Source organism: Coregonus lavaretus (genome assembly GCF_964263955.1).
Source record: "Coregonus lavaretus genome assembly, chromosome: 19".
NCBI lineage: Eukaryota > Metazoa > Chordata > Actinopteri > Salmoniformes > Salmonidae > Coregonus > Coregonus lavaretus.
The window spans coordinates 38,028,176-38,054,816 of record NC_140006.1 but is presented as its reverse complement, the minus strand read 5'-3'; the positions used below and the strand labels follow the sequence as shown (position 1 = coordinate 38,054,816).

The following is a 26,641-nucleotide window of genomic DNA, read 5'->3' as shown; positions in this document are numbered from 1 at the left end:
AATAGAACTGTCCATTAACGTACTACGGCAGTCCACTGTTCAGCCGTGACCCAGAGTGTATCTTACTGAAGCGCTCTGGAGAAATAGCAGGGAGTGACCTGGATTTGGAGTCGAGGTAAGTGGATAACTAAAACGTCTCTTAGAAGGATCGAAACCTCTGGCAGAAGAGTAAAGAGACTCATTTACCTTTAATCAATCCAGGTAAAGCATCGAGAGCAAGTAACCCTTATTTTATTTATTTAACTAGGCAAGTCAGTTAAGAACAAGATCTTATTTACAATGACGGCCTACACCGGCCAAACTTGACGACGCTGGGCCCTATGGGACTCCCAATCACGGCCAGTTGAACCAGGGGGTCTGTAGTGACGCCTCAAGCACTGAGATGCAGTGCCTTAGACCGAGTGGCACAGCTAAAGTATAACTTTGTCATGTTCAACTTTCCAAATACTTGATGTAATGACAGCCAGATGACCTTTGACCCTTAGAAATTACTTTGGTTTTGAAAAGATGCAAAGGTGTGTTGAACTCTTGCTTCAATTGCTATCCTAGGCCCACAACTGTACACCTGACAGGAGGGACGATACAAGCTGGAACTTGATAAACTTGTCTGGCTGTCTGAAGGGCAGAGATGTACTGATCAATGTACTCCCAAGTGGAACATATGTCTAGTAATAGAACAAAAGTTTAATATTTCAAATGATAAAATAAAAAGCAGTATTAGAGTCAATACACTCAGCAAACACATTCCGTACAAAGTTTAATGTTATTCAATGCATGAGATGTTCAACATGCTTTTCAGAAAAGCATTTAATTTAATACAATGCAAACAAGCTAACAAAATGTAACCTGCTCATTTCCTACAAAAGTAGGTGTATACAGTATAAAACCAGCCTAATATTGCAAGCACCAATTACATTTTCTCACTTGGACATAAATACAGTATATATACACACACACTCAAATGAAATACTGTATGTACAGTTTGCAATTAATTCTAAAAGCATTGGAATGTGTGTCCTGTACTTGTCTGTATTCCTGCAAAAAGTGCTTTCACAAAGGCCCGAAGGCTTAATTAACAAGGGAAAAGAAGGGGAAAGAATCGTAGAAATCCAATTCAATAAAAAAAAGAACCCAGTACAGCAGAAAGTGTTGTTGGGGCAAGCGGGTCATCACAGCTGGGGCAGTTTGTCCACGGGGGTGTCGAATTTGAAGTCAGGGGGAAAGAGGTCGGCAGCGCGGGGGTAGATGAGTCTGTACGACTGTCTGATCGTGACATCCGCCACACCGGCGATGTCTCCAATCTCTGTCCAAAAGCATAGATTTGCAGAAATTACTACTGGTGCTTTAAGAATATTCAGAGACCATTGGTGCTGCACCTGTGTTCTCAGAACTATCAGAAATACGAGTCCCCGAACCTTCAGAAACTGTTTGTGTGAGCTCTCAAATCAGAAATACCACATGAGCATCACACTGTTATACTGTTATTCATGCCTGAAATTTACTGAAGCAGGTTATAAAGCTTACAAACAAACACAAATATACTACACAGTGCCATGAAAAAGTATTTGCCCCCTTTCATATTTTCTCTATTTTTTGATACTGAATGTTATCATATCTTCAACCAAAACCTAATATTAGATAAAGGGAACCTGAGTTTACAAATACAAAATGTTTTATTTATTTAAGTTATGCAACACCCAATGCCCCTGTGTGAAATAGTAATGACCCCCTTACACTCAATAACTGGTTGTGCCACCTTGAGCTGCAATGACTGCAACCAAATGCTTCCTGTAGTTGTTGATCAGTCTCTCATGTCACTGTGGAGGAATGTTGGCCAACTCTTGCATGCAGAACTGCTTTAACTCAGCGACATTTGTTGCTTTTCAAGCATGAACTGCTTGTTTCAAGTCCTGCCACATCTCAAAAAGTTGACTCAAGTTTGCCAAAAAGTACCTGGAAGCACCTGGATGATCATCAAGACTCTTGGAAAAATGTTCTATGGACAGATGATTCAAAAGTATAACTTTTTAAATGACATGGGTCCCATTATGCCTGGTGAAAACCAAACACTGCATTCCACAGTAAGAACATCATACCAAAGGTCAAGCATGGTGGTGGTGGTGTGATGGTTTGGGGATGCTTTGCTGCCTCAGGACCTGGACAACTTGCCTTAATAGAAGGAACCATGAATTCTGCTCTGTATCAGAGAATTCTACAGGAGAATATCAGGCCATCCGTCTGTGAGCTGAAGCTGAAGCGCAGCTGGGTCATGCAGCAAGACAATGATCCAAAACACACAATCAAGTCTACATGAAAATGGCTAAAAAGCAACAAATTATAAATTTTGGAATGGGCTAGCCAAAGTCCAGACCTAATCCCAATTGAGATGTTGTGGCAGGACTTGAAACGAGCAGTTCATGCTTGAAAACCCACAAATGTCGCAGTTCTGTATGGAAGAGTGGGCCAAAATTCCTCCACAGCAAGGCGAGAGTCTGATCAACAACTACAGGAAGCGTTTGGTTGGAGTCATTGCAGCTAAATGTGGCAACACCAGTTATTGAGTGTAAGGGGGCAATTACTATTTCACACAGGGGCATTGGGTGTTGCATAACTTTGTTAAATAAATTACGTAATTGTTGTGTTATTTGTTCACTCAGGTTCCCTTTATCTAATTTTAGGTTTTGGTTGAAGATCTGATAACATTCAGTATCAAAAATATGCAAAAGTAGATACAATTTGAAAGGGGGCAAATACTTTGGATATAGAGTGCTGTGAAAATGTATGTGGACACCCCTTCATACTAGTGGATTTGGCTATTTCAGCCACACCCGTTGCTGACAGGTGTATAAAATCGAGCACACAGCCATTGCAATCTCCATAGACAAACATTGGCAGTAGAATGGCCTTACTGAAGAGCTCAGTGACTTTCAACACGGCACTGTCATAGGATTCCACCTTTCCAACAAGTCAGTTCCTCAAATTTCTGCCCTGCTAGAGCTGCCCCGGTCAACTGGAAGTGCTGTTATTTTGAAGTGGAAACGTCTAGGAGCAACAATGGCTCAGCCGCGAAGTGGTAGGCCACACAAGTTCACAGAACTGGACCACTGAGTGCTGAAGCGCGTAAAAATGGTCTGTCCTCGGTTGCAATACTCACTACCGAGTTCCAAACTGCCTCCGGAAGCAAAGCCAGCACAAGAACTGTTCATTGGGAGCTTCATGAAATGGGTTTCCATGGCCAAGCAGCTGCAAACAAGCCTAAGATCACTGTGCGCAATGCTAAGCATCAGCTGGAGTGGTGTAAAGCTTGCCGCCATTGGACTCTGGAGCAGTGGAAACGAGTTCTCTGGAGTGATGAATAACGCTTCACCAACTGGCAGTCCGATGGACGAATCTGGGTTTGGCAGATGCCAGGAGAACGCTACCTGCCCGAAAGCATACTGCCAACTGTAAAGTTTGGTGGAGGAGGAATAACGGTCTGGGGCTGTTTTTCATGGTTCGGGCTAGGCCCCTTAGTTCCAGTGAAGGGAAATCTTAACGCTACAGCATACAATTACATTCTAGACGATTCTGTGCTTCCAACTTTGTGGCAACAGTTTGGGGAAGGCCCTTTCCTGTTTCAGCATGACAATGCCCCTGTGCACAAAGCAAGGTCCATACAGAAATGGTTTGTTGAGATCAGTGTGGAAGAACTTGACTGGCCTGCACAGAGCCCTGACCTCAACCCCATCGAACACCTTTGGGATGAATTGGAACGCCGACTGTGAGCCAGGCCTAATCGCCCAACATCAATGCCCGATATCACTAATGCTCTTGTGGCTGAATAGAAGCAAGTCCCCGCAGCAATGTCCCAACATCTAGTGGAAAGCCTTCCCTGAAGAGTGGAGGCTTTGATATCAGCAAAGGTGGGACCAACTGCATATTAATGCCCATGATTTTGGAATGAGATGTTCGACGAGCAGGTGTCCACATACTTCTGGTCATGTAGTGTAGTTCAGATTCAGCCAATAAAGAACTTTAAGTGATGACCACCTCAAAAAGACAATCAACCACCACTACAGTGAGGGAAAAAAGTATTTGATCCCCTGCTGATTTTGTACGTTTGCCCACTGACAAATAAATTATCAGTCTATAATTTTAATGGTAGGTTTATTTGAACAGTGAGAGACAATAACAACAAAGAAATCCAGAAAGACGAATGTAAAGAATGTTATAAATTGATTTGCATTTTAATGAGGGAAATAAGTATTTGACCCCTTCTCAATCAGAAAGATTTCTGGCTCCCAGGTGTCTTTTATACAGGCAACGAGCTGAGAATAGGAGCACACTCTTAAAGGGAGTGCTCCTAATCTCAGTTTGTTACCTGTATAAAAGACACCTGTCCACAGAAGCAATCAATCAATCAGATTCCAAACTCTTCACCATGGCCAAGACCAAAGAGCTCTCCAAGGATGTCAGGGACAAGACTGTAGACCTACACAAGGCTGGAATAGGCTACAAGACCATCGCCAAGCAGCTTGGTGAGAAGGTGAACAGTTGGTACGATTATTCGCAAATGGAAGAAACACAAAAGAACTGTCAATCTCCCTCGGTCTGGGGCTCCATGCAAGATCTCACCTCATGGAGTTGCAATGATCATGAGAACGGTGAGGAATCAGCCCAGAACTACACGGGAGAATCTTGTCAATGATCTCAAGGCAGCTGGGACCATAGTCACCAAGAAAACAATTGGTAACAACCTACACCGTGAAGGACTGAAATCCTGCAGCGCCCGCAAGGTCCCCCTGCTCAAGAAAGCACATATACAGGGCTGTCTGAAGTTTGCCAATGAACATCTGAATGATTCAGAGGAGAACTGGGTGAAAGTGTTGTGGTCAGATGAGACCAAAATCGAGCTCTTTGGCATCAACTCAACACGCCGTGTTTGGAGGAGGAGGAATGCTGCCTATGACCCCAAGAACACCATCCCCACCGTCAAATATGGAGGTGGAAACATCATGCTTTGGGGGTGTTTTTCTGCTAAGGGGACAGGACAACTTCACCGCATCAAAGGGACGATGGACTGGGCCATGTACCGTCAAATCTTGGGTGAGAACCTCCTTCCCTCAGCCAGGGCATTGAAAATGGGTCGTAGATGGGTATTCCAGCATGACAATGACCCAAAACACACGGCCAAGTCAACAAAGGAGTGGCTCAAGAAGAAGCACATTAAGGTCCTGGAGTGGCCTAGCCAGTCTCCAGACCTTAATCCCATAGAAAATCTGTGGAGGGAGCTGAATGTTCGAGTTGCCAAACGTCAGCCTCAAAACCTTAATGACTTGGAGAAGATCTGCAAAAAGGAGTGGAACAAAATCCCTCCTGAGATGTGTGCAAACCTGGTGGCCAACTACAAGAAATGTCTGACCTCTGTGATAGCAAACAAGGGTTTTGCCACCAAGTACTAAGTCATGTTTTGCAGAGGGGTCAAATACTTATTTCCCTCATTAAAATGCAAATCAATTTATAACATTTTTTACATGCGTTTTTCTGGATTATTTTGTTGTTATTCTGTCTCTCACTGTTCAAATAAACCTACCATTAAAATGATAGACTGATCATGTCTTTGTCAGTGGGCAAACGTACAAAATCAGCAGGGGATCAAATACTTTTTTCCCCCCACTGTATCTCCCACAATCCCCCACCTCACCTTTCTGGGTCTTCTTCTCGGCAGAGGCCTGGGAGGCCATGTAGATGGCGGCGGCGGCCACGGAGATGGGGCTCCTGCCAGGCACCAGGTCCAGCTCCACTGCCTTCCGGGCGATGTAGGTGGCCGCCATCTGCACCTGCTTGGGCAGGCCCAGGTTGGAGCAGAAGCGGGACATGAAGTCTCCGGTGGTGATGAGGTCCACGCTGGTCTCCAGGGCCTTGAGGATCAGCTTGAAGCAGCGGCCAATCTCCTTCTTGGAGATGCGGGACACGGCGCAGATCTCTGCGGGGGATGGATGACAAGGGAGTCATTAGTGATACACCATCAGGATCATTTTAATAAGGCATGCAACAGAGAACATTTTTTAAAACGCAAGATGAAAATAAGGGTTTCTAATTGGACCTGTCCAGGTAGTAGCCCTCCTTGTTTGACAATTTTCTTCCGTTTGGTGCCTAATGAACGCAACCCAGGAATATATTATAACCATGAAGTCTTGGTTTTAAATTTGTAGCAACAGACACTCATTCCAAGGTGTTGTGTGAAACATTGTTTCATCCTAATATGAGCTCTAAACATCGTATTTATAGGAGCTCACCTTTAAATGTCCGAGGCACACCCTCTTGTCTGCAGGCGATGTACAGGCAGGCTGATGCGATGGCATCGTTGGCCCGCCCCTTCAGGCTCTTCTGTTCGTACACTTGCTTAAATAAGTTATTTGTTCGGTCCTGCAGGACAACATTCAGGACAACATTCAGCTCAGCGCAAAATCTCTTAAAATGCTGCAGACATTACTATAATTTGGTTAAAGCTGCAATATGTACCTTTTTGGTCAACCCAACCAAATTCACTTAGAAATGTGAGTTATAGATCTGTCATTCTCATTCAAAGCAAGTCTAAGAACAGTAGTAGATCTGTTCTGTGTCTATGCTTCTTGTTCTCAAGTCTCGTTTTTTGTTCTCTAAACTATGCATTGCTTGATTTGTCAGATAAACTGAAATTAGGCGAACTATTCGAATTTTAGCAACCAGGAAATGGCAGAGCGATTTCTGCGTATTGCACCTTTAAGAGAAAACCCCATATTTAGAGTAACCTGCTAAATAACTTGAGTTTTGGAAATATATGAATCCATGTACAGTGGCTTATATTCACCCCCCTTGGCATTTTTCCTATTTTGTTGCCTTACAACCTGGAATTAAAATGGATTTTTTGGGGGTTTGTATCATTTGATTTACACAACATGCCTACCACTTTGAAGATGCAAAATATTTTTGTGTGTGAAACTAGACAAAAAAAACAAAAATTGAGCGTGCATAACTATCCCCCCCCCCAAAAGTCAATACTTTGTAGAGCCACCTTTTGCAGCAATTGCAGCTGCAAGTCTCTTGGGGTATGTCTCTATAAGCTTGGCACATCTAGCCACTGGGATTTTTGCCCATTCATCAAGGCAAAACTGCTCCAGCTCCTTCAAGTTGGATGGGTTCTGCTGGTGTACAGCAATCTTTAAGTCATACCACAGATTCTCAATTGGATTGAGATCTGGGCTTTGACTAGGCCATTCCAAGACATTTACATTTTTCCCCTTAAACCACTCGAGTGTTGCTTTAGCAGTATGCTTAGGGTCATTGTCCTGCTGGAAGGTGAACCTCCGTCCCATTCTCATATCTCTGGAAGACACAGGTTTCCCTCAAGAATTTCCCTGTATTTAGCGCCATCCATCATTCCTTCAATTCTGACCAGTTTCCCAGTCCCTGCCGATGAAAAACATCCCCACAGCATGATGCTGCCACCACCATGCATGGTGTTCTCGGGGTGAAGAGAGGTGTTGGGTTTGCGCCAGACATAGCGTTTTCCTTGATGACAAAAAAGCTCAATTTTAGTCTCATCTGACCAGAGTACCTTCTTCCATATGTTTGGGGAGTCTCCCAAATGCCTTTTGGCGAACACCAAATGTGTTTGCTTATTTGTTTCTTTAAGCAATGGCTTTTTTCTGGCCACTCTTCCGTAAAGCCCAGCTCTGTGGAGTGTACGGCTTAAAGTGGTCCTATGGACAAATACTCCAATCTCTGCTGTGGAGCTTTGCAGCTCCTTCAGGGTTATCTTTGGTCTCTTTGTTTGCTCTGATTAATGCCCTCCTTGCCTGGTCCGTGAGTTTTGGTGGGAGGCCCTCTCTTGGCAGGTTTGTTGTGGTGCCATATTCTTTCAATTTTTTAATAATGGATTTAATGGTGCTCCGTGGGATGTTCAAAGTTTCTGATATTTTTTTATAACCCAACCCTGATCTGTACTTCTCCACAACTTTGGCCCTGACCTGTTTGGAGAACTCCTTGGTCTTCATGGTGCCGCTTGCTTGGTGGTGCCCCTTGCTTAGTGGTGTTGCAGACTCTGGGGCCTTTCAGAACAGGTGTATATTTACTGAGATCATGTGACAGATCATGTGACACTTAGATTGCACACAGGTGGACTTTATTTAACTAATTATTGAAGGTAATTGGTTGCACCAGATCTTATTTAGGGGCTTCATAGCAAAGGGGGTGAATACATATGCACGCACCACTTTTGCGTTATTAATTTTTTAGAATCTTTTGAAAAAAGTAATTTTTGTAATTTCACTTCACCAATTTGGACTATTTTGTGTATGTCCATTACATTAAATCCAAATAAAAATCAATTTAAAATTACAGGTTGTAATGCAACAAAATAGGAAAAACGGCATGGGGGATGAATACTTTTGCAAGGCACTGTAGGTAGACATGAGCAGTTAGCTAGCTAGCTACTAGGTTCCACAAAGCTAAACAAATGGAAGAGAGAACAGAACTCACTATGATGTTCCTTGGTAGGTTGATCCGGTCGGCCATGGTGGTAATCTCTTTGAAGGCGTTTAGCATGGCGCGGTCTGAACTGCTCATGGTCCGCCGGTTCTGGTATTTGGAGTTGCCGAACTCGTCAAAACTCGCCGCGCCTGTTCCCTATGGTGACAACAGAATGGTTGGAACCAATAGTGGTAATAAATACTTTTTATTTAACCTTTGTTTTTCACAGGGAAGTCCCATTTTCAAGGAGCCCTGCTTCACACAAAAGATGTAGCAGAAAATACAAGCTACATAACAAGGAATGAATGATACAAATACAACAAGACACTATCATGAGAAATACAACCATACAAAAATGCTATTATAATTATTTTTTTTAAACACATATGCAATGTCTGATCCTTTTATTAGCATAACCCATTTACTACCAACACATCTTATGACAATGAAGTCTATTTTATGGAGACCAGAGGAACTTGTGGTACCTGATGATGACCATGTCACACACAAAGGGGAGCAGACATTTTCTTGTCATTGCATTTCTTTGTCTGGCTCCCTGGGCCACATTTAGATGTGGTCCTTCTCTTGTCATGCATCAACATCTAGCCACAGATCACAAACATTAAAATAGTTTTAGAGCAGCTTTCCCTGTAAGTGATAACTTTGTGTACTTACCTTGCTGATCATGGTGGTCAAGTCTCCCCCGTTGAGGAGTGGATTCTGGGCGTCGCCCACTCTGGACGGGTCTTTGGTGTCTTTCTCGTTGGTGAAGGTCCTCCACTCTGAACCCACATCAATCACCCTGTCACCTGAGGAGGAACCAGTCACATTACCGCATGGGGCCACGCTACAATACGTTCAAACCTCTTCCTTTCCTTGTGTAATTTACTCTACTTCGTCTCCTTGAGCAGTGAGCACTGACATGAATGTGATTAACATCAAGCACCCACTGTATTGATTTCACCATCATAGTATAATGCTTACACCAAGTGAGTCCTTCCTTTTGTGACATTTACATTTTAGTAATTTAGCAGACGCTCTTATCCAGAGCGACTTACAGTTAGTGAGTGCATACATTATATATTTTTTTATTTCATACTTGTCCCCCGTGGGAAACGAACCCACAACCCTGGCGTTGCAAACGCCATGCTCTACCAACTGAGCTACATCCCTGCCGGCCATTCCCTCCCCTACCCTGGACGACGCTGGGCCAATTGTGCGCCGCCCCATGGGTCTCCCGGTCGCGGCCGGCTATGACAGAGCGTGGACAAAAGGAGATGAGGAAATACGATATTAGGGAAGGAAGCAGTATTGCGTGTCAGTGGGACCCTGGCCACCACTTGGTCTAATGATACAACCAGGACACAATCAACCAAACGTGGCTCATCTCCCCATTGTTCTGGTCACAGATTTGATTACACCCTGCACTTCCCAGACCAGGCCACAAGATGGCGTCATTGTCCAGTTCCTGAGTGAGACTTTCCTTTGTCCAATATTTTTTCTCGTTTATCGTCTCTTCCTGGAAACTAGCAGGGTCAGGGATTAGATTCTTCGCCTTAATCCCATAAACCCTTTCCATACATAAATCACGCTAATATCGAGCACTAATATGACGTTAATCTGCTTATGGCAAAGCTATGGGATACAATCTAGCATTACTGAATCGGCCCACTTACCCACTATATATGATTAGCTAAGTGTTTCCTATGGGACTCATTATGGGAGACCTGCTATGTTACGTTCAGATAGAGCCTTGTAATGCAATCCGTTGCTCTAACTACCGTGGCTTTCCAAGGAAGTCTAAGGAAGGTGTGGACAGATTTGATTCTATTGCATCTTTGAGAGGATGTTGTCATTTCTAGAATTTCATGGTATCATGTTACATATTATTATGCACTCTAACTATGTGGCAGGTCTGACATGACATCACTGCTCGAGTCACATAATACCAGCACAAACACTGTCACATCACTCCCTCTGAACTAGAGGTTAGTATTTTGAGTACGTGTCTATAGAAGTGTAGGGCCAGCAGGCCTATGTCGGTTTATGTTATGTTACGCTATTTACCTACTGCAAAGACTTATCCTCCCTACAGATAAGGCTTTGTGTCAGTCTGTTGACAATTGGCCTTGGTTTACAACAATGGTAAACCAAAGCCAATTCAGAGTAGTGAGAACATTTGGCCGGTCCTAACGTCTAAAAAAGGCTATTTTAGGCTTAGGGGTTAGGTTTAAGGTTGGGTTAGAATTAGGGTTCGGTTTAGGGTAAAAAGTCCTCAAGTATAGTAATACAAAGCTGTGCGTGCTCTATCCCTCACCCACTACAAGGCCACACTCGGGGCAGATCATGTCCCCTGCTCTGTAGTCTTCCACCAGCATGGCGTCTGGGTGGTTGGGGCACTGCACCTTGGGAAGGGCAAGGACGTCTCCACTGCAAGTAAAGAAGAAATCCCAGAGGTCAGCCGACAGTGACCTCTAAGCTCTGACCCTGCCTAGTGAGAGTTACCCCAGAATTGAATGTGACTGTACTTATCTCCATAAAGCTGGTTTACTGTCAAGTTTGTGGTATTAGTTCACTTACTCTACACACTTCAGTGAACTTCGGTTAAAGCCGATTGTTTACTGTGAGATTTGAATTGGCAAATGATGATAATGACAGGGAAATCTTACAGGCCTTTGTTCAAATTTTGCACAAATTATGAAACATGTCAGTCTTCCCCTTGATCAGAGAAATATTAGGAACATAGTTAGCTACCTTTAAGATTATTAAAACAAAAAGGCACTTCTGAAAATTACAAGTTACAATGTTTTAACTTTTCACAAGCAATCACCGCCATTATATATATATATATATATATATATATATATATATAATATAATATAATATAATATAATATAACTGGACTGGGAAGTACTGCAAACCTAGCTAGTGGTGCAGAAGCCACCACAAAGATTGTGTGTTTACTTGTACCCAGACGAATTTCCAACCGAAATTATGCTGATGTGGCCAAAAAGCGCATCGAAACGGTCCTTCGTGGGACCACGGGACCCATAAAATGGGCATCCTGCGTTTTGGAAATTATCTTCGACACCAATTCGATTCTATAACGTTAATACCAAAACCGACACATACCCCATATAGCTAACTAGCCGAAATTCTGGCACTAAAAGTATTCTTCCAATCCCCTGTCTGTTTCCTTTGACACGGGTACGTTAACATTCGGTTTCTCTTCGTTTAGGCAAGCGAAAACAAGCTATTTATTTTAAGTTAGTTAGTTGGTAAAATAACCAAATCAACTTGCCGTGTCCTTATAACTATTATCAATGGATTAATAACTTGTAATGATTAGATCACTGTCAAGGTGTCATGCGTTGACACTCGGCTACTGTAAAAATATATTAACTAACGTTAGCTAGTGTAATTGGAGTTAGCCAGCTGAGATCGCCCGATAACATCACCGTGCGACATCACCCATCCCTTTTAAAAACGTTACATCGGTCATTCACAGTCGCATGTGCGTCATGATTTGGAAGATATATACATCATTCATGTTGTTCTACATCGTCCTCGACCTCGGATGCACACGAGCAACACGATCAAGTTAACATGATATACGATCTATACAATGTGTCAAACTGTGATTTGATAGTATTTTCTGGTAGGCTAACGTTAGTTAAGGTGAACTAGTATGGACATTCCGGCGGCTATGATGAAAAACACCGGAGAGTCGCGTTAGAAACAAACGTCTCTAGGTGTTGATCGCCACCCCCCACCCTTTGTTCAATAACTGTACCCTACATGAAAACATAATAATGCAAAACACAAAGAACACAGTTTGGAATAGATTATATACAAACCGGCTCGTAGACGCCATGTTAGATACTTCTTTATATAATGCTACCAGTGGTGGACTGTTTCGAACAATGGCGTCTTTTACCTCTATATATGGCTTTTTTGGCCCACGTGTTTACATGACGACGGAATGGCAAAAGGCTCAAACTAGATCTTCTTCTTCAATGAGGTTTAACGGCGGTTGGCATCCAATTTGTTGCATTACCGCCACCTACTAAACTGGAGTTCAACTCCCTTATCTTTCCTTGAAAAATTAAATAAACCAAAGCTAAGAAATATCCTACCATCTAACACTACACTCACACCTTCAACACTACAACTAATAATTAACCCCACCCTTCTCCACTGTTTAAATACACTCACTCCTACCTCATGCCCTCAACTTGAATTGATGGGACATCACCACTTAACACTCCCTGTAACTCTTCTGCTGTCAAGTCTTGCACACCCAAATATCTCTCTGCAGCTGCCAACCACCACCTCAATTTTCTTCAATTTGCGTTCCATCCCTGCAGTACAATTAATAACCATTGCTATAAACGCTAAAAATCCAATCTTGCTGAACCATATATCACTTTTTGGTTTATCCCTCTGTACTGGTACATCTCTACTACTCACACCATTTCTCTCAGGATCCCTCCCCCTTGACCCATCTTCCTCTACTTTCTTCACTGCCTCCGCATATGACAACTTCTTCTCTACTCTTACCCTGGATACCTCAACCTGCTTCTCTCGCACTGGACATGTCTGATCCCCAGCCCCATGGCCACCCCTACAATTAGCACATACCACCACTTTCCCCACTGCTTCACACTCCTTAGTCTCATGCCCTTCTGCACACTTCTCACACCTTGGAATCTCCCTCCTACACACTGCTGCCACATGCCCATAAGTTTGACACCTGTAACATCTTAAGGTATTCAGCACATATGCTCGCACTGGATAACTTATACAGTGAGGGAAAAAAGTATTTGATCCCCTGCTGATTTTGTACGTTTGCCCACTGACAAAGAAATGATCAGTCTATAATTTTAATGGTAGGTTTATTTGAACAGTGAGAGACAGAATAACAACAACAAAAATCCAGAAAAACGCATGTCAAAAATGTTATAAATTGATTTGCATTTTAATGAGGGAAATAAGTATTTGACCCCCTCTCAATCAGAAAGATTTCTGGCTCCCAGGTGTCTTTTATACAGGTAACGAGCTGAGATTAGGAGCACACTCTTAAAGGGAGTGCTCCTAATCTCAGCTTGTTACCTGTATAAAAGACACCTGTCCACAGAAGCAATCAATCAATCAGATTCCAAACTCTCCACCATGGTCAAGACCAAAGAGCTCTCCAAGGATGTCAGGGACAAGATTGTAGACCTACACAAGGCTGGAATGGGCTACAAGACCATCGCCAAGCAGCTTGGTGAGAAGGTGACAACAGTTGGTGCGATTATTCGCAAATGGAAGAAACACAAAAGAACTGTCAATCTCCCTCTGCCTGGGGCTCCATATAAGATCTCACCTCGTGGAGTTGCAATGATCATGAGAACGGTGAGGAATCAGCCCAGAACTACACGGGAGGATCTTGTCAATGATCTCAAGGCAGCTGGGACCATAGTCACCAAGAAAACAATTGGTAACACACTACGCCGCGAAGGACTGAAATCCTGCAGCGCCCGCAAGGTCCCCCTGCTCAAGAAAGCACATATACAGGGCCGTCTGAAGTTTGCCAATGAACATCTGAAGGATTCAGAGGAGAACTGGGTGAAAGTGTTGTGGTCAGATGAGACCAAAATGGAGCTCTTTGGCATCAACTCAACTTGCGTGTTTGGAGGAGGAGGAATGCTGCCTATGACCCCAAGAACACCATCCCCACCGTCAAACATGGAGGTGGAAACATTATGCTTTGGGGGTGTCCCCTGCTAAGGGGACAGGACAACTTCACCGCATCAAAGGGACGATGGACAGGGCCATGTACCGTCAAATCTTTGGTGAGAACCTCCTTCCCTCAGCCAAGGCATTGAAAATGGGTTGTGGATGGGTATTCCAGCATGACAATGACCCAAAACACACGGCCAAGGCAACAAAGGAGTGGCTCAAGAAGAAGCACATTAAGGTCCTGGAGTGGCCTAGCCAGTCTCCAGACCTTAATCCCATAGAAAATCTGTGGAGGGAGCTGAAGGTTCGAGTTGCCAAACGTCAGCCTCGAAACCTTAATGACTTGGAGAAGATCTGCAAAGAGGAGTGGAACCAGATCCCTCCTGAGATGTGTGCAAACCTGGTGGCCAACTACAAGAAACGTCTGACCTCTGTGATTGCCAACAAGGGTTATGCCACCAAGTACTAAGTCATGTTTTGCAGAGGGGTCAAATACTTATTTCCCTCATTAAAATGCAAATCAATTTATAACATTTTTGACATGTGTTTTTCTGGATTTTGTGGTTGTTATTCTGTCTCTCACTGTTCAAATAAACCTACCATTAAAATTATAGACTGATCATGTCTTTGTCAGTGGGCAAAAGTACAAAATCAGCAGGGGATCAAATACTTTTTTCCCTCACTGTATATCCTAACCTCACTTTCTCAGGCAAAGACTCAACTTCAAAACTCAAAAGAACAGACAATGACTCTTCTGTTTCCCCTCTCTCGCCACCCTGTTTACGTCGCACCAAACGACGAGCATCACACACACCGGGAATCATCTCCTTCAGTTGGTCAACTTTTACATTCACTGCTACTCCAGTAATCACTTCTCTCAATGGCGCCCTTTTCTTAAGAGCGAAACAATTCACAGTTCTTTCCCCCATTTGTTTAACGCTGAGCGCCTTCTCCCTCTGCCCAACAGAAACACAAACAATTATCACTAGATCACTTCTGGTTACCCTCACCGATTCCACTTTACCCAACGCTCTTTTCACCCATCTTGAAACCACAATTGGATCAGCCAAAAGGCAAGGATACATTTTTTCCACAAACTTCACTCCTTCTGTCACAGACTCATCTTTATCCTGACCCGCTGTGCAATCCTCGGGCTCCGAGTTCTTCACCACACCTTCCGCCTCCGATACATCACCCTCATTCACTTCCATTTCTACTACTGCCTTCAGCTCACTTTGCTTACATTTCCTACCACTCTTCTTTAACAAACCTTCTCCCTTTTCCCGCCATTTTTAACTGACAAACTCACAATCTTCCTCCATCTCTCTCTTAGACCTCCTCTGCCTCTCTTTTTCCCTCCATTCCTCCTCATTCATCCAAGTATACGTCTCCTTATGATAATACTGCATTTCTCCAAACCTATATCTGTTTCTTGCCTTCTTTAAGGACTCAATTTTCCCCCTCTTTTCCCTTCCGGCATCTATTCTATCCTGGGCCTTGACCTCTTCATTGCTCTCCTCTTCTGATCCACTGTCCTCCTCTCCTGAATCACCATCGTCTTCCGATCCCTCATCCGAGCTGTTATCCTCACTATCATCGGGACTTACTCCCTTTCCAACTGCTCGTCTTTACACTGAAGACGCCATGCTCCTCCAGCTCATCCACAAACTAGATCTTGAAAAAGCGATTGACATATGAGGACAGAGGACGTTGGCTACTTATAAAAGGGTAATGTACTCCAAGTTACGGAACAATGCTTTTGACATGTATTATTATTTATTATATATTAAATTATTACATTTATCAAATTAAATCCTATGACTTCCTGACTGTGTCACCTTTAGTCACAGAATGAAATTTAAGTGAATAAAATTATGCAAATGATCAAGTGCTAAACAAAAACTAGTGAAAAGGGAAAACAAATGTGTGGATTTTTGTTTGTTTGTGTCACTCAAACTTTTTTACATGCTTATTGTTGCAATGGATACTAGCCAACACCTCTGCAAGCTGTGCAGCTGGAACACAACAGGGTTGGTAATATTTCCACCTGCCAGCCACTAAAGAAAAATAGCACTTAAATGGTTGGTTATGTGTAGCCTACATAAGAAAACATGTTCAAGCAGAAATGGCAGTGGCAAGTGGAAGCATAACCCTACTTAACCCCATTCAACAAACTGACTCAACTCTGAGCCGTCAATACAGCAGTCTCACTGTGAGAGCCATAGCAGACAGGCCTGTTCATGAAACTGTCAGTGATGGCATTGTCTCTGTGTGCCAGTCTGTGCCCTATCCTTGTGCCAATCTCGGACTGTATTGCCTTGATTGCTCCTCGCCCACACACCCATTGTACCACTGACCTCAACAGCTCTGGTTCGACAACCACCAAAAAATGAGTAATTTCACTTGGCCAGACATCCTTTGATGGAGAATTTCAAGAGAAATCCAATATGTAACTCTGGCATCTTTCTAGATCTCCATCTTTACGACCTAAAGATCACAGACGTATGATTTGACCTCATTTCCCCCCCCCAAGTTCCCAGTTGCCTTGAAAGCACCATATGATGCCAGCACTGTGCGGTGTGAGTCCCTAAATCCCATCTGAGGGACCTGTATTTGATCCACAGCCCATAGCAGCATCACCACAGGGGTTATCATCTCATCTGCACTGATAAACACAAACAACACTCTCAATGAGTCACACAGAACACCATAAACACAATGTGTAGCCTACGGGTAGGCGGTTTGTCTTCCTTCATTAGTCTATATGTCACCTGTCTGTGCCTCACCCGAGCCCCCTAAGGCGCTTGACATTTTTTATTAGACAATATTACTGATTCAGACCGTCTCAGGCAGCCTCAATCGAAAAAAACGTGAACATGCACAGACATACAGTATCAGTGACTGTGAATACAGGGCTGTAGCTGTAGTCACTTGGTGTTATTATTAATCATATTACAATCTGGTATACTGGGATTGGGGACATGTGGTGCTTACTAGTCATTAATTGTCATGGAAACATATGTCTGTGTGGGATTGGGTTTGGGTTTGCATCTGGGAAATTCATGCAAATTCATGGGGCTACTAGATAGTTATGATTGCACTTTTCAGACAGCACTTGTCATAAAAATCATATCGCTGTAATGATGTTTGCCTGAGGTATTTCTCAAAGGATGATGGGTGTAGGTGTGGGGTGTTGTTGTACATCTCTGGCTTTTTAATAATTTACTGTGTTCAGCCCTTTTTCAACACAATGACCTGGTTGCTAAGGACATGTGGGGGTTACGTCTGTATGTCTGCTTCCGCCCCGTAGACAGGCCCTTACTACACGGATCCACCTATTCCCCATTGCTGTAACCACGACCACAACCCTGTACCGCTCTCGCCCCCAACTATATGACCCAGTGTCAGATTTCTCTTCTGTGTGTCTACCACCATCTACAGGTCTGTAATCAGATCTCTGCTGTTACACAATCACAATCCATATCAGGTCACCGTATTCTCCCTTTAGGATGTGTATAATATTTATATGTTATAACAGTCTTTCAACTGTGTAATAAACGATAATTTGATTAATTATAATCTATAGTTTTTATAAAGTTGTATGGCCTCTCATGAACCTGGCCTGGCTGGTATTTTTATTCACCTCTCCGAGAGTACATTGAGCAGAGGGTGGCCAACTATTTTTTATATTATCTAGCCTGGACCAGTTGGAACCTGTACCAAACACAAGAGACACTTCCTCGAGTGTGCTGTGTGCAACCAAATCCAGATATCTGACTTAAGTCGGTAGCGACTTTCACCAAGGGTTCTACATAGATTCCCATGTCTTCATTTTCACAATTAGGCTATATAGCCTAGCTACAGACAGGAAGAGAGGAAGAGAGATGGCGAGGATTTACATTACATTGTGTAGCCTACAATCTACAGGTGCAACAGATATGATGTGCCGGATACAATGTATTCATTTATAGCATTAATATTTGGAGTCACTTGCTCCATAGTTACTGAATAGATGGTTACAGTTCAAAGCTTCCGAATGAGTTATATTAATATGTAACAGAATGTGCACGCGGGAGACACATTCGATCAAGTCGTATGCGGTCCGTGGTGACCTAGTTTTCATCATTATCTCGAATTTGGTGGCATCTGAGTGAGACCTAGCTTGAAAGAACTGTGAAGCTGTTTGAGATAAGAATGTTGTGTCTTAAGGACGTTGATCTGTGGCTTCCACCAATAAGAAACGCCGGTAATAGCGGTGTCATGTTGAAATTGGACCACCCTTTTCTTCAAATTACATGCGTACGGAGAGGTCGACGTTATGCGCATATTCTCCACGCCGCTCAGGTATGCAGAACCGCTGGGATTGAGGATGGTGCCGATATTCGCATTGTCACGAACAAATGTTATTGGTCACAAGCTTTATTCGTTAGTTTAATGGATTGAGCTGAATCGTGGAATGGAGTACAGGACATCTAATTAGATAACGTCACCAAGATAGTAAGTATGCTCGTTTTTCTCGGACTTACCACGCTTTAAAAACTGTAAAATCATAATATATATTTATTTGACGTTGTGCGGTTATCCCAGGGTAGTTTATTTATCGCAAGTGGCCAGATAATAAATTGTTAACGCACTGTAAATGTTTAACTCTGGGCACATGTTGAAGTTGAGTCACACACAGTAAAAAAAAAAAGTTACAGTTACAGTTACAGCAAGTCACCTGACCCCAGAGTCAGACAACAACAGAAAAGTTCATACGCAAGATCTCCAGAAAAATCTCAAGGGTTTAACATTTATCTAATATTTCTTATAAGTTAAATGACTGTAAATATGTTTGATCAGTAGCCTAGGTTTATTACACAACTGGTCTCTCTGCTTCCCGTCTCTTTGTTAGAAGCAGTGTTGTCTACAAGCTGTCTCGCCCTCTGCAGATCCTCTTCCCACTTCGATTAGGCCTATATGCAAAACGTCATTGATGATGGTTTACTGGGATTTTACCTTAAAGCATTTTTTATTAATATTATACCTATAAATATAGCCAATAGGCTATAGCCTATAGGATCAAAAATATGCATTGATATTACTATAATTATTTAGTTCAACTATGAAAGGAAATGATTGATGAGAGCAAATATCATCTAAAGATTTATTGGTGATAAATCTAGTGTCCATATTTGTGGCAAAGAAAAAGTATATGGCATAAAATCACTCTTAAGGCCAGGCACCACACCCTAATAGGGATTTTTTCCCCACTTAATCATATCACAATCAACTTTTAAATATAATGCCTTTTCTATATTAAAATGTTTCTGAAATATTGTATACGGTTTGCATAGAATGCAAATCTATTTTTTGGGGACACTGGATGAAGTCAACCAAAATATTTTGGTTTCATTTTGTCAAGACACTCCAGGACTTTCTTTGACCAGATTATGAATAAATCTTTCTATCAGTAAAATACTAAAGACATGTACATAAAAAGCATTTTTGGCAAATTTTCCAAGAATATTTGAATAATACTGAACAAAAATATAAGCGCAACAATTTCAAAGATTTTACAGAGTTACAGTTCATAGAAGGAAATCAGTCAATTGAAATAAATAAATGAGTCCCTAATTGATGGATTTCACGACTGGGCAGGGGCGCAGCCATGGGTGGACCTGGAAGGGCATAGGCATGTACCTGTGTAATGATCATGCTGTTTAATCAGATTCTTGATATGCCACACCTGTCAGGTGGATGGATTATCTTGGCAAAAGATAAATGCTCACTAACAGGGATGTAAACAAATTTCTGCACAAAATTGGAGAGAAATAAGCTTTTTGTGCATATAATGGAACATTTCTGGGATCTTTTATTTCAGCTCATGAAACATGAGACCAACACTTTACATGTTGCGTTTATATTTTATTTCAGTATAGAATACAATTTTGACAACATATCAACAATTCCCTCTGAGTAAGTTTGGAGAATATATCTAAGGATATCCACACAAACTTTGGGGAATGTAGATTCTTCTGAAGCTGAGAAAAATGAGTTGGCTGGTGGGTCTTACTTTGGGGAAATGTACACTGAATTTAGCCTACCAATTGCCAAATGCCTATATTGACCCAATCACCATCTCTTCAAAGTAAGTTACTACATATAGTCCAGTTTGTAACATTCACTATGAAATGGGTTTTTAAATTATGTGTGAGCTTTGAAATGATGGATGTCCATTTAAAAGTGGTTAAAATTAATAAAATGTTGATGATGGTAGTATGATAAAGTAAAGAAAATATACATTCACAATACGTTTTTGACATTTCAGCCTGTGGTGCCTGGCCTTAATAGTGTAGTAACAGTAATAATCATATTATTAACAGTTGTGATCATTATGTACTTAGTTTGGGCAATGTGACACAAGTGTATTTTCATTGTTGTTTTAAATAACTCTCATAAAAACATTTAAAACTATTTTTAATTGTCCTGGGGGAAAAGGATCAGAGAACGGAACAGAGTTAGAGTTAGTTACAACACTGGCAAATACAGGAAGTGAGCCAACATGCTGAAACTGGGCATACTTACCATTCATTGCTTCTCAAAATGGCACACCAACATGCTAAACTTCTCAAATAAAATGTTAGTTGTCACATGCTTCTTAAACAAGAGGTGAAGACTAACAGTGAAATGCTTACTTATGGGTCCTTTTTCAACAAGGCAATTAAATATTTAAAAAATATATATATATAAATAGTGACACGAAGAATAAATACACAGTATAAATACACAGTGAATAACTAATAACAATAACGAGTAAAAATAATAAGCCAAAGATGGACAATATTGTGTCTCAATGACTCACAATAGGTAGACTAACATCAAAGGAACCTTTGCCATTCCAGTATCCACATGTCTTAACTAGTCTTGATGTGAAGGAAAACCAATTTACGCCCAGGAGGGGAAATTCTTTACACTAGATCAGACAGACTCTTGGCTTTGTCATCAGATATTTTCAAATTCTAAAGATAGATGCAATATGAAACAGATATAATAAGCCAATGTTATTACTAATGCTGCTTTGTCTTTCATGAGCCACTTTGACATGGAGAGCCATTCAAATTAGTTATGAAACTAAATTGATCAACCTTTATTACCTTTTTAACCATACCAAGTACAAACATTTACCAACAAAAACCCATTTGAAGTGCTTTAAAAAAATAATTTGATCGTTTGAGAAATAAGTGCTCTTATTACTAGCTAAATTCCCTGTCTCCTTCCATTGCAGGAATGTTTACCATCACTGAGTTAGCGTCGCTGAACGACATCCAGCCAACCTACCGCATCCTAAAACCATGGTGGGACGTCTTCATGGACTACCTGGGGGTGGTCATGCTCATGTTGTCCATCTTCGCCATGACGATGCAGATCACAAAGGACCAGGTGGCGTGTCTTCCATGCCTGGAGGAAGAGGCGGCAGGGCCAAACTCTTGCACATCCCAAAGTCCACAAGAAACCGCCTCATCAGCAGTTAGCATAAAGACATTGCTTGCTACACCAATGGCCACTGAAGATCTACCAGACAGTGCAGTACACGAGATCCACAACACCCAGCCCATCATTGTGAAGCGAGAGAGCAAAATGCAGCAACCCGAGCCCACAGGGATCCGAACCAACTTAGATTATCAGCAGTACGTCTTTGTCAATCAAATGTGTTACCATGTTGCCTTGCCCTGGTACTCAAAGTACTTCCCGTACCTCTCCCTCATCCACACCCTTGTGCTTATGGTCAGTAGTAACTTCTGGTTCAAATACCCCAAGACAAGCTCAAAGATTGAACACTTTGTGTCCATTCTCGGACGGTGCTTTGAGTCTCCGTGGACTACAAAGGCTTTGTCCGAGACAGCCTGTGAGGATTCTGAGGAGAACAAACAGAGACTGACTGGCACCACTTCAGCACAGAGAGAGTTATCACAGGAAACTAAAGATGAAAATGCTGCCAACTCATCTACCCCTATGCTTGGGAATACAGGAGTCAAGTTCTCAGCAGATAAGCCTGTTGCTGAGGCCCCAAGTATGACTATCCTGGACAAGAAAGATGGAGAGCAGGCGAAGGCTCTTTTTGAGAAGGTGAGGAAATTCCGCGCCCATGTGGAGGATAGCGATTTCATCTACAAGCTCTATGTAGCTCAGACTGTGGTCAAAACGGTCAAGTTCATTTTGATTCTGTCCTATACGTCAACATTTATTGCTGCCATCGAATTTCACCACACATGTGAGCCCAACATCAAAGACTTAACCGGATATAAGAAATTCTTTTGTACCCACAACATGGCTTTCATGCTGAGAAAGCTCCTCCTCAGCTACATGGCCCTCATATTGATCTATGGGATGGTGTGCTTGTATTCCCTCCACTGGCTGTTCAGGCGCCCCCTTAAAGAGTACTCATTTGAGAAAGTCAGAGAGGAGAGTAGCTTCAGTGACATTCCTGACGTGAAGAACGACTTTGCGTTCCTTCTGCACATGGTCGATCAGTACGACCAGCTGTATTCCAAACGGTTTGGTGTCTTCCTCTCAGAGGTCAGCGAGAACAAGCTGAGGGAGATCAGTCTGAACCACGAGTGGACATTCGAGAAGCTCAGACAGCTTGTGACCCGAAATGCCCAAGACCAGCAGGAGCTCCACCTCTTCATGCTCTCTGGTCTCCCCAATGCAGTGTTTGACCTCACCGACCTGGAAATACTTAAACTAGAGCTAATTCCTGAGGTCAGGTTTTCGGCAAAGGTATCCCAAATGACAAATCTGCAGGAGCTGCACCTCTGCCACTGCCCCGCCAAAGTTGAGCAGACTGCCTTTGTCTTTCTCCGTGACCACCTCCGGTGCCTTCACGTCAAGTTCACAGACGTCGCTGAGATCCCAGCATGGGTTTATTTGTTGAGGAGTTTGAGGGAGCTAAATTTGGTAGGGAATTTAAGCTCAGAAAACAACAAAATGATAGGACTAGAGTGCATGCGTGATTTGAAACATCTTAAGACATTGTATCTGAAGAGCAACCTCACCAAGATGCCCTCCAACCTCACTGAGCTGTCTCCACACCTGATCAAACTGGTGGTGCATAACGATGGTACTAAACTACTGGTACTGAACAGCTTAAAGAAGATGACAAACCTCGCTGATCTGGAGCTGCACAACTGTGAGCTGGAGAGGATCCCTCATGCTATTTTCAGCTTAACCAACCTCCAAGAGCTGGACCTCAAATCCAACAACATTCGCACCATCGAGGAGGTCATCAGCTTTCAGCACCTCAAGAGGTTGACCTGCCTCAAATTGTGGCACAACAAAATCATCACCATTCCAGCCTCCATAGGCCAGGTCAAGTCTTTGGAGTCACTTCACCTTTCGCACAACAAACTGGAGACGCTCCCGCCGGCGCTGTTCCACCTCCCCAAGCTGAGGCACTTGGATGTCAGTCACAACTCCATCACGGTGATCCCGCCGGACTTGGGTCTCCTGCAGAACCTCCAGCACTTCGCCATCAATGCAAACAAGGTGGAGGTGCTGCCCAAGCAGCTGTTCAGGTGCACCAAGCTGAAGTTCCTGTGTTTGAGCAACAATGGCCTCACCAACCTGCCTGAGACAGTGGGTCAGTTGGTGCATCTTGCTCAGCTGGAGCTGAAGGGGAACTGTCTGGACCGCCTTCCCTCACTGCTGGGGAACTGCCACCTTCTACGTAAAAACAGCCTCATTGTTGAGGACCACCTTTTTGACACTTTGCCTGTAGAGGTAAAGGAGAGCATTAGTCGGGAGACCAATGTGTCCTTTGCGAGTGGCTTATAGTTGATAATTTCTGATATCTTAAACCCTTATGGTACAGTGATTAACTGAAATTTATATTACTCACTGAAGCAAAATGCTACGAAAGTAACACGTTATTTACCAGAAACTAGCCTTGTAGTTTTAAAAACTTTTGTAGACTTTTTGAATCCTCTTCAATGGGCAAAAAAGGTAGCGCAATGGTCTTGAAGCCAAATACTTCATAAAGGCATATGGCAGAAGTAAATTCATCCACAAACACAAATATAATTTTATATACATGTATATCTTAAATGATCGCGTTTTCATGAATTTTATGATGTAACTTCAAGCACATTCAAAAGATTAGGGGACATGACCAGGAAGTAAAGCAGAAGGGGCAGTTGCTTTCACAGGGTATTGAACCACGTTTTATTGATTATCAATGCCCTATATGGGTAGTTCCTATATATTTTTTGCTTAATAAAGTGAGAGAGAATGCTTCTCCTCAACGCAGACTGTATAGCACTATAAATAATGTAACATCATTTCAAAGTATAATTTCATGAAGTATTTAAGAATGTTCAGGATAATAAAAATATTTTAGTTGCTTCATAGGGTATTATGACATAATATTGAAAGCGGGAATAGATTTTTAGGCTTATCAACAAATATTGTATTAGCTACTCAGGTATAATGTTAACCATGGGGAACATCATTTCGCCTTAACTGCTGCTATTTCTCAGTGAGGGCTTTCATAAGAAAAGACTAAACAGCTCTCATGTTTGTCGATACACTCCCTGTCATTATTCACAATACCATTCAGTAAAATAACAAATGCTCTTTTCAGTAGTAATTAACTTTTGGGGATTACGCTTGAAATTGGAAGTACTTTGCACAACCAATATTTGCTTAGCTTTTTTAAAATATTGTTAAATGTTTTCTATGGATTACACTCCCCCATCACAGACCATGCTAAGCATTTTTTTGTGTGTATGATTGAAAATAGATTAGGGTTAACAAAAGGGAGACAATGTTTTACACCAAAAAAACGTGTTTAAATTAGGCAACAATAGCATCAATTAAGTGTACACATGGGACAAATATTGTTATATTGCCTTTTTCCAATGTATTTCTGTACTGTACATAAACTGTTCACATTTGCAAGCATACCAAATTACTGATCATACGCTTAGTCCATACATTTCTGGCACAATAAAACTAGATTTTAGATACACTTTTCTAATTGTTGTTATTCTCTGTTTCAATATCTTTCTCAATGGTCATTGGTCATTACTGTAGATTACTGCATTTATATCTGTATAAAGAATAACATAATTGGTAAGCTGCTGTACAAAAGTATTTATTTGTTAAGGGTTTGTTATACGTAAAATGTATGCACGCATGACTAAATCGCTTTGCATAAAAGCGTCTGCTAAATGGTATATATTATTATATTATAAACTGGGTGGTTCGAGCCCTGAATGTTGATTGGCTGACAGCCGTGGTATATCAGACCGTATACCATGGGTATGGCAAAACATTTATTTTTACTGCTCTAATTACATTGGTAACCAGTTTATAATAGCAATAGCAATTGTGGTATATTGCCAATATACCACGGCTAAGGGCTGTATCCAGGCACTCCGTGTTGTGTCGTGCTTAAGAACAGCCCTTAGCCATGCTATATTGGCCATATACCACAATCCCCCGGGCCTTATTGCATAATTATATATTGTTATAACCTGTGCATTACATTAACTGAGGGGAATGATCAAGCAAGGTACAACTTATGCTACATCTTTAGGGAGAATGTCATGCCAAAACAATAGGGCAATTGAAGACAACTTTTGAAATACAATCTGGAAGTCAATGCCTGTAACTCTGACATTACATTTACATTTTAGTCATTTAGCAGACGCTCTTATCCAGAGCGACTTACAGTTAGTGAGTGCATACATACATTTTTCCTACTGGCCCCCCGTGGGAATCGAACCCACAACCCTGGCGTTGCAAACGCCATGCTCTACCAACTGAGCTACATCCCTGCCGGCCATTCCCTCCCCTACCCTGGACGACGCTGGGCCAATTGTGCACCGCCCCATGGGTCTCCCGGTCGCAGCCGGCTACGACAGAGCCTGGATTCGAACCAGGATCTCTAGTGACACATGCCTTAGACCACTGCGCCACTCGGGAGGTTGACATCCGGACAGATGAGAGACATTTGTCACAGACATTTCAGGCTTTGCAGAGAACACTATCTTGCCAGTACTTTAGTAATTCTATAACATATAGTCAAGTTGAGTTATGTGGGTGACTTTCTGTATTTCTCTTCCAGCACATGGGGCATGTTGGCACTTGCTTTATGCTCCTAGTTACACATTACAAGCAAGCCAGGAAAGCCACAAATATCTGCTTGGCATGTGGAGAGCTCTTGTCATTTTAAACCCTATAGCTATACTTCATAATGTACATACCTTTTATTCAAAATTGCAACTTGCAAGTTGAATCATCAATAAAAAGCTGTTGTTTAGAAACTCATTACAGAGTAGTCTATATACTCCAGCACGATAGGTGGCAGTAATCATACATTTTAGAGCCTAGAAGCAGCTTCTTCGTTGACTACTGTGACAGTAGGAAGATACTGCCCCCT

At 42.3% G+C, this 26,641-nt stretch overlaps 2 protein-coding genes across 2 annotated transcripts; one reads left to right on the top strand and one right to left on the bottom strand.

Moving 5' to 3' along the window:
* Positions 1 to 744: 744 nt before the first annotated feature.
* gtf2b (general transcription factor IIB) lies at positions 745 to 12,428 on the bottom strand. The gene is made up of 7 exons (XM_084182925.1): positions 12,351 to 12,428; positions 10,811 to 10,923; positions 9,169 to 9,302; positions 8,503 to 8,649; positions 6,279 to 6,408; positions 5,684 to 5,965; positions 745 to 1,303 (listed from the first exon to the last, which is right to left on the bottom strand). The coding sequence occupies exons 1-7, from the start codon at positions 12,365 to 12,367 to the stop codon at positions 1,170 to 1,172; spliced, it is 957 nt and encodes a 318-aa protein (XP_084039051.1). The 5' UTR covers positions 12,368 to 12,428; the 3' UTR covers positions 745 to 1,169.
* Positions 12,429 to 18,322: 5,894 nt separating this feature from the next.
* LOC311146398 (volume-regulated anion channel subunit LRRC8D-like) lies at positions 18,323 to 25,225 on the top strand. Its single transcript, XM_084182899.1, has 2 exons — positions 18,323 to 18,714; positions 21,485 to 25,225. Exon 2 carries the CDS (start codon positions 21,487 to 21,489, stop codon positions 24,031 to 24,033), a length of 2,547 nt encoding a protein of 848 aa, XP_084039025.1. The 5' UTR covers positions 18,323 to 18,714; positions 21,485 to 21,486; the 3' UTR covers positions 24,034 to 25,225.
* The last annotated feature ends 1,416 nt before the right edge of the window (positions 25,226 to 26,641 follow it).